Raw genomic sequence first — 13,115 nt, 5'->3', positions numbered from 1 at the left:
TGTTTTCTGTCTCCTGCAGAGTATCGGGATTAGTAAAGGCAGCCAAGTGGTCCTAACCTTTGGATCTAGCCCATCCTGCCGTGGGCGCAGACAGCTCCCCCAGACCCCCCTGACCCCCCGCCCCGCCGTGGCCTACAAGACTGGAAACTCCTTGCCCATGCAGTTTTGTGCCACGGGGCACCAGTCCTTTCTCAGTCGTGGACTCTCGGAACGTAACGCCATGCTGGAATCACCCCCCATATCCGTCACCCTCATTGGCTCAGACCCAAACCTGAGCCCCTGTCCACGGAACGCCCCTCCACGCAGACTCCCTGAGGAGCCTGACGACTTCCAGGATGCTGTGAGCAACCATGGAGGGAGCCACTCCCCTAGGATCATTGCCTCAGCCTCCCATGGGGCTGCTGGGCCCTCTTCTGCACCTGCCCCACAGGGTCGGGGTGGGATCCCAAACGGGTACCACTTCACTCTTGGAGTCAATGCCGTTTCAAGCTCCAGCCCCAGAGGGACTGGGAGTTTCCGTGAGAAGGAAGAGGATGACTGGTGCTAGTGTAGTATAGCGTGGTTTAGCTAACACCCCCCTCCACATATCTGGAAGCGTTTTAGCTTGAACGTTGATGAACTCGCTCATCTTTTGTACAGATGACAGTACAGTTTTGTCAGTTCCTGTGTGCTCTTAGGTGGCCAAGGATGAGGGGAATGTTCCAAGATGTGTAAAACATTGAAAAAGTACTCTGAAAAGGAAAATCATTCCCATTTTTTGTGATGTTTTCTCTTTTCTACACAAAGGACACTAAAGGACAAAGGACACCTGCTATGACATTTTCTCAATTCCTTTCTTGCACTGAAATTAAAGCTTATTTCGATAGTGTGCATAGTCCAGAGGACATGTGAAATCCCTCTTGAGTATTTTACCTTGGTTTTATTAGATGGAAAAAAAAGCCAAAACGTCTTCCTACTGTCTGTGGGGGAATACAACTAAGACTTTAAACAGTGTTTCTCTGCAGGATTGAGTAGAAAAATCTTTATTTCACCCTATATTCCAGTTTTAAAATGGGGCTACATACTATTGCTGTCTAAATGACAAAACACACTGTGCTGTCATACGGCTAAAAGCAGCTGGTGGCCTATCGCCTCTGACCACAGACCATCGGCCGCCATTTTCTACACAATGAATAGCCAATGTTCTTTGACACCCAGCAGGTGATCTACTGCGTATGCTGTGTGTTTTCCTTTCATGTGTCTGCAGGGTCTGGAAGTAAAATGAGAGGAACCAGGAGGCACAAGTGGTGATAACAGGGCATTACCACTCAAATCCCCTCCCTCTCTGCAGAAAATCTAGTATCTCTTTTACTCTTTTTACACAAGCTTTGGGCTTCTATAGGTATTACAGAAACATACATAAGGATAGTATATGGTTAAGTAGGTCTAGTATTGCTGCTGTTTTTCCATGTAACCCATGACATGTTGAACCATTTCTCAACAACAAAAAAACACAGGACTGAAGTTTCTAATATATTTTCTATGGAACTATAACATTAGATGGAATATCTTTTCAGGATGTTCATTATTTTGTGAGTTGTACCTAGTGTAAATGATGAGTGTAGTTGGGTAGGTCAGCTGTTTCTAACGTATTGCTCTAGTGGCTGAATACCAAGTGCCTATCATTAAAGATGTGTTATTGTAAAGCTATAATGCAGCCTGACTTTTGATGTATCAACACTGGAGGAGAGGGTGGAACGTATGATATGAGGTATACAGTATATGAGGTATATAATAACTGGTTATGCATATGAGTAGAAATGTATATAGTTGAAAAGCAAAGAGAGGTTTACATAATTTAAGGACTACAGTATGAATTGCTGGTTTGGAATGAACAAAGCCTTTTCTTTGAATCTCCAAGGAGGGAAAGGTTTTTGGTAAATATGTACAATATGATTATGTACAATATAGAAGTTATAAGTAGGTCAGAACTACAGATCCAAAGAAAGCAATGTAATGCATGCCAGGGTCTTGAACTTGTCAAAGTTGCCTGTACTTTTGCTTAAGGGTGTATACGGAGCTTTTGCCTTTCTCTTCCAAAAATATACAGCACTGCCAGAGTGAGATGTAAGGAAGAGTGGCCCCAAGGGAAAAAGTGCCCTTTGTGATTCCTTCCAACAAGGAAAGTTTCACTTTACATGTTCTTATCGATATCAACAATATATTCAAATGTATGCCTCCATATCTTTCAGATAAAGTAGAGTAAATGTACAGTATGCTAATGAATTCTGCCACTTTTGCCAATATCTCATGGGTTTGTTTTCTTCCAAATATATTTCTCCTGAAAGCAGGGTCGTGTGAAGGGTTTCACTTACTGATATATAGCCTACAACCTTGTGTGTTCACAGGTATTGAAGGGTTGTGTTGAGTGTTGACTCTTTAAAGTAGGGCTATGCAACAAGATGACACTTTGGGACGAATTCTCATCTGCCCTGTAGCTTTACCCTCTGGGGTCTCCAGGTTCAGGCTTTAGCATGATTTTTTACCAAATTTTACATAAGATTTATTAACAAAGATTTGTAAAATGTAAATGTAATATATAATGTATGTTGAAAATGCATTAATGAAGGCACAATGGTTATAAATTGAATTATGTCGATTTGCATGTACTCTGATAGAACCACCCAGATGTACAAATGTTTGTTTTTATTGTACTAAATCAGAAATAGCATTTATTTTGTTTTCTAGAGTCAGCTATATTGTGCAATCTATTTGATGGATCGTCAAAGGTGAAATATTAGACTTTGAATTGAAGTTATTAAATGTGAACACGGCTATTTGTAGGATTGCAGGAATCTTCCTTTGGCTTCTGTGTGCCATTATGGTGTCATAGTGGGGGATAAAATGAGTGTGTACCCCTAGATCTGTGAACAGACCCATCATTTAAACCTCACTCACTCACCCCACCCTCCCATTAAGTAGGTTGCCAATTTTAAGACCACACCAGTTTGTCTCGGCATACCTCATCCAGTTTTCCGGTGGCTGTATTCCCTGGACATGTCATGTTTGCATGTTATGAAAAGTACGTGCATGTGCAAAAAAAGGCATTGTATAAAGAATGTAGTGTATGAAGATAAACAATCTGTTCACTGGTTGTATTTTCTGAAGATCTTTAATGCATATGTCTTCGTTTCTGGAAAGACAAAGAGCTTGAATAACATTTCAACAAAAGTATTGAACTATATTTGAAGGTTCCGTTCTGGAGCAACTGGGTCCTTTGCTGCCTGATATGTTATAGGCCTATGACTGTCAATCCTACAGTTATTTCTACCATTACATTTTGTATGAATAGAAGTCCTTGAATAAAGATATATGAACATGATTGAAGCCAATGAGTTGGCATATTTCTTGGTGATATATTCACCTGCTTGATGGTGATCTGTTTTGGTGTGGATGTCTTTATTGTAAGAGTGGCATATGAAGGGGCTTGCTTATTAGTTCATAATTAGATTTGAATACATCTGTATTTTCATCAAGCCTTTGTAGTCATTCTCAGAAGTGGCTGAGCCCCATTAACCACCTGCCCCCATTGACCACCTGCCCCAATTGTATCTGAATTCTTCCTGACAAACTAGCCAGAGGAGCTGTCTGTCTCCCAGTAGCCTAGTGAGTCTGTTGTCACAGCTATAGACAGTTTGTGAGGTGTGGACCAAAGAGGGGTTTCATTGGCTTGGATCTCAGGGGTGGGCGGGGAGCTGTGGAGTACTTGGTGAGTTGGTCCTGAAAGAGAGACCGTGGAGAGGTTGCAATTGCAACACACAGATGCTTATGGAGAGAGATCTTCAAAACAAGTCAGCTAATGTTCTATTCATGGAAAATACCTATTTGTGTCTTAACTGAAGTTATAATATCTTCACTGATTTATAAGTGAGAAGTTTTGAGTGAGCGGAAAAACGTTGACTTTACCAAATATGCATAGTGCGTTTGGATGTTGCTTTCTCCGCATCCCATCCACATGAGGACGCATTTCATTACCATTATTGTTCAACGTTAATTGTTTTGAACATTTTAAGACTTTTTGATATTGAAGGACAATGTTACCCTGGGTGATAAAGTGGGCATGTTGTCTAATGGGGCTCTTCAATAGCAGCGCTGCCTCCGTTGGTGATGAATGGACAGACTCTGCGGGCGAGTCAGGGTCAGGAATGCTAACAGGTAAGGAACGACCGGTGACTTCCTGAAATAATGTGTATTGAGTGCATCTGTAAACCTGGCCATAAAGCCATTATGTCTATATGCTTTTGATATTTAATTCGCACTCCTGCTGCTAAATCAACTTAGTCTATCGCTTAGCCTAGCCCACTGTATGCCATTACATTGATTTCACAATTATGCAATTATATTCAACGAAATAGGTTGAGTCCATTCGACAAGCTTGTCATCTAATTTCTTCGCCTCGTGGAGCCGCTGTTGTTTAATTAATTTTCTGAAGCGGGTTCTTTTCCTTTATGTTACGTGATTTTCTTTCACGGAACAATTATATTAAAGTAAATCTTCTACTCTAAATTATTCCACGAGTCAGATGTACTGTACTCTTTTCTGAAACATCCCTGACCAGCACTACACGTCATGAAGTACTGGTCTCCACCTATTATGTGCTGCCTTCAGCATAGAATGCTTCTTAGGCTGCGTTTACAAAGGCAGCCCGATTCTGATATTTGTTTCACTAAATGGTCTTTTGACCAGTCAGATCAGCTCTGAAAAAGATCTGATGTGAAAATATCTCATGTGATTGGTCAAAAGACTAATAAGTGGAAAAAAATATCAGATATGGGTCTGCCTGGGTAAACGCAGCCTTAGAGCCAGAGCAGATGTGAGCACACTCACTGCTAATGTGCCAGATTCATTGGCAACAATAATGAACTGTCCTTGGACTGATTCCCTGGCTGGCACCGTTTTATCTGATATGTCTACTTCTAGCTAATTCCCTGCCTCACACTATACTTTGTTGACAGCATTATCTTTCAAAATGATGTTATTAGATGCCTTCTGAATCTGAAGTGGCCTACCCATACCAATGACAGCATCCAATTTGAGCCTGTCCATCAACTGGTCAATCCAGCTAGGTTAATAGATCCTGGCCCTAATAGATTATCTTGTGAATGTGAACTTCTTGCACACCACAACTCCACTATCAGTCTTATTTATTACCGTAAGCGAGGAGGCTGTCTAAAAATAATGCAGAATGGGGCTGCTTGAAAGTGAATTGAGAGTCTCTCATTTATCATTGTCAACGGTCCTCCCCGTGGTGCACAACCCCCTATCTCTTCTTGTCTTTGGTGCAACCTCTCTCTTGAATCATGTGCTTGTGCTCAACTTCAACCTCCATTTTAAGAGCTTTTGGCACAGGGTGAAATCAAGACACTTGTCAACAGTCACAGCACTGAATGTGGTTGGCAACCTCACATGGATACTCAACACAAAGCACAGGGATGTAACTGCTTTCCACCACGTGCATGATGAGGGACTTGCTGTTTGCACATCTTTGACACATGATGATTGCATTCAAGCAAACAAGTGATTTTCATGTTTTCAGTTAGTGTTTGTACTTACATCTGTAGAACACGTCCACAGGTGTTTGGTGGGGCAAATCGTACTTGCTCACTGGCAATGAGGAAAATCCCTTGGGAATGCTCTTAGTTGTGCCTGCAATCCACTCTGAGGCTTAATGTTGATAAACCACAGCCTACCGGGAGTGCCATAGGGCAGGCTCAATGTGGCACTTTTCTATCTTGACCTTATACACATTGGCATAGCTTTGTGATACTGTAACTGTTTATTTGCTCTCTCAGTAATGACCATAAGACTAATGGTGCTGTAGAGTCAGAGGATCTGAGTAGTACTGTATTATTAGAGCACTCCCTGGGGATCAGAGGTCATTGACAATTGGGGCTGTAGAAAGCTGTTGAAATAGTCTACAATATCAGTGACGGTACTACCCATAGTTCGTCATACTGGAGATTCATTGGCGTTTCTCCCATTGTGGTCCTTTAAATCAGTTTGAGATATTTTACAGGTTTTCTTTCTAACCATGTTTAATCTGTTATTGTCCAGTTAACAGATGGGGTACTTGGCCAAATGATCAAACATGTCACGTCTGGATTCTATAGGATTGTTTTCCAAATTCACTATTATCACATTTCCTCAGTTATCTTTAGGTCTGAAGCCACATAAGGGGCCAAAAAGAGACCAAGCTAAGGGCTCAAATTAGAGTTTCATAGTGACAGACAAATCCTGGGGTGTGTTGATTGAATCCAGCCCCATGTTCAGAGTTGAATGTTTTCACTGTATGTTTTGAGAGGAGTCCCTGGAGTCGTTGCGGACGGCAGAGCGTGAAAGCCTTCTTTAAACAGTGACAATTTTCACTGAATAGACTGGTGATTATGTAATGTTAAGATAATAGTCCTCTAGGCAGCTGCATAATCAAGCCTTGTGAGGTGGTTACTCAGTTATTTCCATTTTATTACTATTATACCCTGTAATAAAAATACCTTTGCTCACCTGGGGCTTTGTTAATTCTGTTGATACTAAGAATGACGACCAGCCCATTAAACGTATCAGAGAAAGCCGAAGCGCTAGTTGAGCTGAATGACCTAATGTAAGTTTATCCCGCACGAATAAAGAGGCTCGGTGGGGTGGGATCTGAGGAGTTATTTTCATAGCCTTTGACATTGTAAAAGTGACTAAACCCACAGCAATGCGCTTGCGGTGGCGGTGACGTCATGTTGCCGTCTGCACTGTAATTGCGTTGGTTGTGTTGAACTTTGGTGGCGACAGCACCAATGAGACGTCGCCATAGCATGCAGGGAGATACAATACATCATCCCAGCATATTTGAACTCTCTCCAACTATGATAAATTACACGAATGCAGTCTGTTCGACCGGGGTTGATAAATTGCCTTCATTTATTTGATGGCTTTTAAATCAAAGTTCCTACAGTGGCCAGCCCTGGTTTGGCTTGACAGGGTAGAGCAAAGAGGAACAGTGTAGTCGCTCAATCTGAGGAATAAACTATCAAAAACAGGCTGTTATCTCTGACACGTCTCGGGGTCTGTATCTAGACAGTTTCAAGCTGTGATATCTGACTCCTCATCGTGTCTGGAATACCAGCACCCTCGCCCCATTACTGTGTCTGGAATACCAGCACCCTCGTCCCATTACTGTGTCTGGAATACCAGCACCCTCGCCCCATTACTGTGTCTGGAATACCAACATCCTCACTCCATTACTTTGAACCTCAGTGATATTTATCATAAGAGCATACTGCAATGCTCAGAATGTAGAACATCTGTTGTTGAAAAAGATGAGATTGTATTCACTCAGTCAACATTAGCAACAGAGCATCATTCAATCTTCTTCATTGGGGCAATACCCTTTCATTCCTAGAAAAACCTGTTAAGGCCCCGTGCACCCTTACCATCACCTCCACTTTAGAGGTGGAAACGATTTGACTGACCTTTTGGCCTCTCTGATTTAGTGTGTTAATGGAGCCCAGCCAGTGAGAGGGCCAGGACTTTCTCTGGCGGCTGGTGTGTGTTAACACAATGGGCAGGGCAGCCCCATGTGCATTATGAACCCCCAGTTACCAGCTCTATCTTTTGCCCTTTGTCACACACAATTACCTTTCAGACAGGATGCCCTGACTTTCACATTAACCCCCCACCCAAAACTTCCCCTTAGAACAGCGCACCCTACGTCATTATGAGATTATCAGACCAGAACTCGTGCACCTCCATAAGCTGAAAGTCTGGATTTTGCAGTATACAGCAGTGTTTGAGTCTCACACTCACAATGTTTTCTGTCTGGCAAAGTTAACGAGGGAAAATGATTGCAAGCTGTTCCTCAAAGAGGAGGATATAGTTTTGTCCTCCACTTAGCGCCGTCTGTGTGAGTGCATTGACCTGCATGATCTCAAGACTTTGCGATCTCATCCGGTCCGCACGCTTCCAGCACTTGTCTAGCGCATAGTCATCTCCATGTCGCCACAGACGACTAGATCAGAGGAGCGGAACCGACCACGTCTGCGAGATACTCACGCTTTGCCGGCAGGTCGAGCTTATGTCATTGCCAATATAATGCCAGATACATAACCACGCAGCTGCATCCAATGAAACACGATCCAAGCTGCAGCTTTGTTGAGAGTGTGTCTGGAGCCTATTACCAGCTGAGCCGGTCGGAGGCACACACCCCTAACACACTTCACCAGTGTGAACACACTGGATCACCGCTGATGTCAACCCAATCAGGAGTAGTCCAATGGGCACAAGCCATATGCTGGACCAGAACCTGGGCCATGATCTTTGTACAGGAGAAATGGAAAGAGATGCTATATTGTTTGGGTTGGTTCTGTACAGAGCAATACTTTTTTCAAATGGTTAGTGTGCTGTTGGAGAAATAGAGGGTGTACCACAGGGTTCAGTCCTGAGGCCATGTTTGTTGCCCCAACATCAGTGCGCAGCCCACAAAACACATGCCAGATTGTAACAAAAAAGAGGTGAGCAATGTGATAAGGGTGATTTAATGATCCCATATTAGTCTTAACCTTTTGTTCGCGGTTCTGCCGTGATGGAAGTGTTGACATGCTGCTATTGTGTCCATTTATCCCTTCTAATATCTTTGTAAGTTATTTTGCAGACTCGTAAATGTTACATACCTGCCAATTCAGAGGTCCGCCCAGTTCTTGTTGATTCCAAACAGTGTGGTAGCAACCAAAGCCGTAACTCGGTAACAACACTCTGGGAAAAAATGTAAAGACGAAATGCACCTGGTGTCTCAGGTGATGCCCTCTTCAGGGGCCTGTCTCGGACTGTCTCTCCCTGTGTCTGTGTGTTCCAATCTTTAGTTTCTTTCCTTCTAGTATTTTGATCTTTCAATTTCTCATTCACACCGAAACTTTCTCTTCTTGCTTCTCTTTTTCTCTCTTTCTCTCTCAAGGAGTTGGCTCCTTGAGAGAATAGCCACACTGTATAGCCACATTGTCTTTCCACTTACAGTCAATAAGGGGGAGCCCAGCCCAGGTGTCCAAGAAAAACACTTGGCTAGAGTTTGGTGAGGTGCTCCAGCTCTGGCAGGCTGACAGAGCCAAGCCTACTGCAGATTTGTGCCTAATACTAGGCTCTGACTTCACTTGGCACCACTATGCCCTCTGGGAGTTCCTAAAACGATCAATATATTGTAATTCATCATTTAAAAAAATACAATTGGGGGCCAGGAGGCTGGTTTTAACTAGAGCAGCTGTGACATGTGTAACTGCCCTAATGTGCTGCTTGTGTTCTGCAAAATAGATTCCAGATGATGCAATGTTGTTCCATGCTGGTTAAACACATATGCCCTTAGATTCTCTCATACACACATTCCCATTTTGACCCACAGTACAACAGCACAAAACTTTTTCTCCCGACATACACTCAGGTCCATTGTCCAGCTGACCATTATGTGACATCATTGTGCGCTAAATGGTAAAATAAACACACCACTCTCCCCCAGCCATGTTCCTCTTTAGTCTGCCCCAAGTATATTATTGGATGGGACTACAGGTGGGATCAGCTAACATTCTACAGAGTTTTCAGCTGTGATGTTTGACTCCTCATCATCTTTACAAGTGTCATCCTAAACTATAATTCTGAAACATGTTATTTATCTTTATTCTATCACTAGCGAGGCATTTAACAGTCCAGTTTTTACTGCAAATAATCAGAGGTTCCAGTGATATTTAGATTATTCATTTCTTATTCAAAGTGAGGAATAACCAGGGTTGACCAGCAAGGTGTTGCGTGGTTTCCGAAATATACATTCAACATGCTAGTTTGTTAAAAACATAAAATTAACGACTAGTGACATGTTCATAAATGTCCTCCAGTCAGATGTACATGTGCTGATCACTATCTTTACTGCTTTTCACTGATCTTGATTGATGACGGCCCTGAGGTTAAAGACTTGACAAACAAACTGAACAAACTGAACTTCACTCCAATGGTGGACAGCCAGAGGAAGCAGCACAAGTACATCTTGGCATTGTTTTTTGTTTTTTCTTCTTCGGTTTCCTCACGTGAACCATGTCCTAGCTCGGAAATTCCTCCCGTGTCTCTGTCAGGACACGTTAAACCCCCTAAGCTCCTTTTTACTTGAGGCTGATTGATTGTGTTGAAGTCCCTGCTCAGTTGGGCAAGTCACGTGCTGTCAGTAGGGTCATGACAGGCAGGGTTTAGCAAAGCGGCCAGCAGCTGAAGGCCTGTTAAAGGCCCTGGAGGTGTTTTGGCTTGTGGGGGGGCTTCATCATTGACTGGTCCCTTTTCATGGTGTAGCCCGGCACTGTGTCATTTTAATCAAAACAGTCCCCCAACAAGGAATTTTAACAAGGGTTTTTTACTATATGCTTGGGTGTTTGTGTGTGCGCAAGTTCGAGTGTGTGTATTTATGTGCGTGTCTGTGTGTAGAACTGTGTGTGTTTGTGACATGGGGTTCTGTGACGATGGATGGAGGTGATAAAGTGCATCACTGAGACGCTTTGCTTGTTTTGCTGGAGCTCTGATAAAGTCATTTAGGCTGGACATACCAAATGGCTCCTCTACAAGGGCCCATTACCCTTTCATTAAGATGAAGCCGAGAATCGCTGAGTTTACCTGTTCAAAGGCTACACACCCTGACGGCCACCTTCAGCCCAGACAATCATTCAGACTGTGAATGGTTATCTCCCTTCGCAATTGATATTTGGCCCGTGTGAATTCTGTATGTGCCATGACCTCATGTCATGTCATGACCCCAGTCATTCACATACAGTGCATTCGGAAAGTATTCAAACCCTTTGACTTTTTCCACATTTTGTTATGTTACAGCCTTATTCTAAAATAGATTCAATTGTTTTGTTTTTTGTCATCAATCTACAAACAGTACTCGATAATGACAAAGCAAAAACAGGTTTTTAGAAATGTTTGCACATTAATATAAAAAAATATATATATCACATTTGCATAAGTATTCAGACCCTTTAGTCAGTACTTTGTTGAATCATCTTTGGCAGCGATTACAGCCTCAATTCTTCTTGGGTATGACACTAGAAGTGTGGCACACCTGTATTTGGGGAGTTTCTCCCATTCTTCTCTGCAGATCCTCTCAGCTCTGTCAGGTTGAATGGGGAGTGTCGCAGCACAACTATTTTCAGGTCTCTCCAGAGGTTCAAGTCCGGGCTCTGGCTGGGCCGCTGAAGGACATTCAGAGACTTGTCCCAAAACCACTCCTGCGTTGTCTTGGCTGTGTGCTTAGGGTCGTTGTCCTGTTGGAAGGTGAACCTTTGCCCAAGTCTGAGGTCCTGAGAGCACTGGAGAAGGTTTTCATCAATGATCTCTCTGTATTTTTCTCTGTTCATCTTTACCTTGATCCTGACTAGTCTTCCAGTCACTGCTACTGAAAAACATCCCCACAGCATGATGCTTCCACCACCACGCTTCACCTTAGGGATGGTGCCAGGTTTTCTCCAGACGTGATGCTTTGGCATTCAGGCCAAAGAGTTCAATCTTGGTTTCATCAGACCAGATAATCTTGTTTCTTATAGTCTGAGAGTCCTTTTGGTGCCTTTTGGCAAACTCCAAGTCGGCTGTCATGTGCCTTTTTACTGAAGAGTGGCTTCCATCTGGCCATTCTACCATAAAGGCCTGATTGGTGGAATGCTGCAGAGATGGTTGTCCTTCTGGAAGGTTCCCCCATCTGCACAGAAGATCTGCAGAGGGAACATCGGATTCTTGGTCACCTCCCTGGCCAAGCTCCTTCTCCCCCGATTGCTCAGTTTGGCCGGGGGGCCAGCTCTAGGAAGAGTTTTGGTGGTTCCAAACTTCTTCCATTTAAGAATGATTGAGGCTACTGTGTTCTTGGGGACATTCAATGCTGCAGAAGTTATTTGGTACCCTTCCCAGATCTGTGCCTCGACACAATACTGTCTCAGAGCTCTACAAACAATTCCTTTGACCTCATAGCTTGGTTTTTGCTCTGACATACACTTTTATATAGACAGGTGTGTGCCTTTCCAAATCATGTCCAATCAATTGAATTTAACACTGGTGGACTCCAATCAAGTTGTAGAAACATCTCAAGGATGATCAATGGAAACAGGATGCACCTGAGCTCAATTTCGAGTCTCATAGCAAAGGGTCTCAATACTTAAATAACGTCTTTCTGTTTATTATTCTTAATAAATTTGCAACAATCTGAGTAGTTTGTGGTGAAGTTGAGGGAAATGTCTTTATATTGACCTGACAGGACGGCGAGCAACTGTAAGGGGCACATACGGGAGTGTGAGGGAGGGAATATGCTGTCACACAGTATGGCATGGGCCCCCTGGACTGGTACGGCCTGTCTGCCAGGGGTCATGGTTTTACTAGGTCCCTGAAGAGCAACACACTGAAATGAACATGCTTCTGGGGTCAGCATCGTGACAGCCTTCAGCCAATGGCCAGCATAGACCAAGCTCTGCAAAAATCTTAAGTTTTTTACAAGCACTTAAATGGCCTAGTCAGTGCAACTCTGGTGTTGTCTTGCCCTTTACACATTGCCCTACATGATAACAATGACCTTAACAAGACATGGTCAACCATTATGAGGGTCACTGGGATTTCAGGGGAGATGAAAAGGTCTTGGACTGGGATAAAACCTGAGAGAATGCCCTGAAATGTCAACATTCAGTAACAGTATAGTGAGAGAAGTGAAAGACACTTAAAATCAGTTGGTGGTTTTGTTCCTCTCTTCTTATGTTGAACAGTATCTACAGTACAGTATACTACAGTACGGTGAGTGTTATATTGACTGGAGCAGCAGCCTGTGTCTGAGACAATGATACTGTAGCAACGGCATGGCATCATTCCTAGAGTGCACTCATGGGTTTCCTCAATAGACTGTCCTATTCAGAAACACACTCATGTTCAAATTAGAAATGAAGACACCGTAGTCTCAACACAGACTGATTCCTGTGAATGTGTAAGGGGAAACCAAGTGACTATATTACTGAATATTACAGAATCTGCTATCTGTTTTGATTGTTTTCAGGTATGCATTTCACAGGTAACAAGCTGTGAAAATAAATCAA

General features: G+C 43.0%; 2 protein-coding genes across 2 annotated transcripts in view; both read left to right on the top strand.

The window, feature by feature from the left end:
* LOC115159666 (voltage-dependent N-type calcium channel subunit alpha-1B) overlaps positions 1 to 3,366 on the top strand; it is a 254,642-nt gene extending 251,276 nt beyond the window's left edge. Inside the window, exon 53 of the mRNA XM_029709608.1 lies at positions 20 to 3,366. Within this exon, the coding sequence (XP_029565468.1) occupies positions 20 to 547 (528 nt within the window). The 3' untranslated portion in view covers positions 548 to 3,366. The remainder of the gene's footprint in view (positions 1 to 19) is intronic.
* Positions 3,367 to 3,731: 365 nt separating this feature from the next.
* LOC115159667 (collagen alpha-1(I) chain) overlaps positions 3,732 to 13,115 on the top strand; it is a 144,110-nt gene continuing 134,726 nt past the window's right edge. Inside the window, exon 1 of the mRNA XM_029709609.1 lies at positions 3,732 to 4,194. Within this exon, the coding sequence (XP_029565469.1) occupies positions 4,074 to 4,194 (121 nt within the window). The 5' untranslated portion in view covers positions 3,732 to 4,073. The remainder of the gene's footprint in view (positions 4,195 to 13,115) is intronic.

The sequence above is a fragment of the Salmo trutta genome, chromosome 23 (genome assembly GCF_901001165.1).
Source record: "Salmo trutta chromosome 23, fSalTru1.1, whole genome shotgun sequence".
Classification (NCBI taxonomy): domain Eukaryota; kingdom Metazoa; phylum Chordata; class Actinopteri; order Salmoniformes; family Salmonidae; genus Salmo; species Salmo trutta.
The sequence above is the reverse complement of the archived record's forward strand: the minus strand, read 5'-3'. Positions and strand labels throughout refer to the sequence as shown.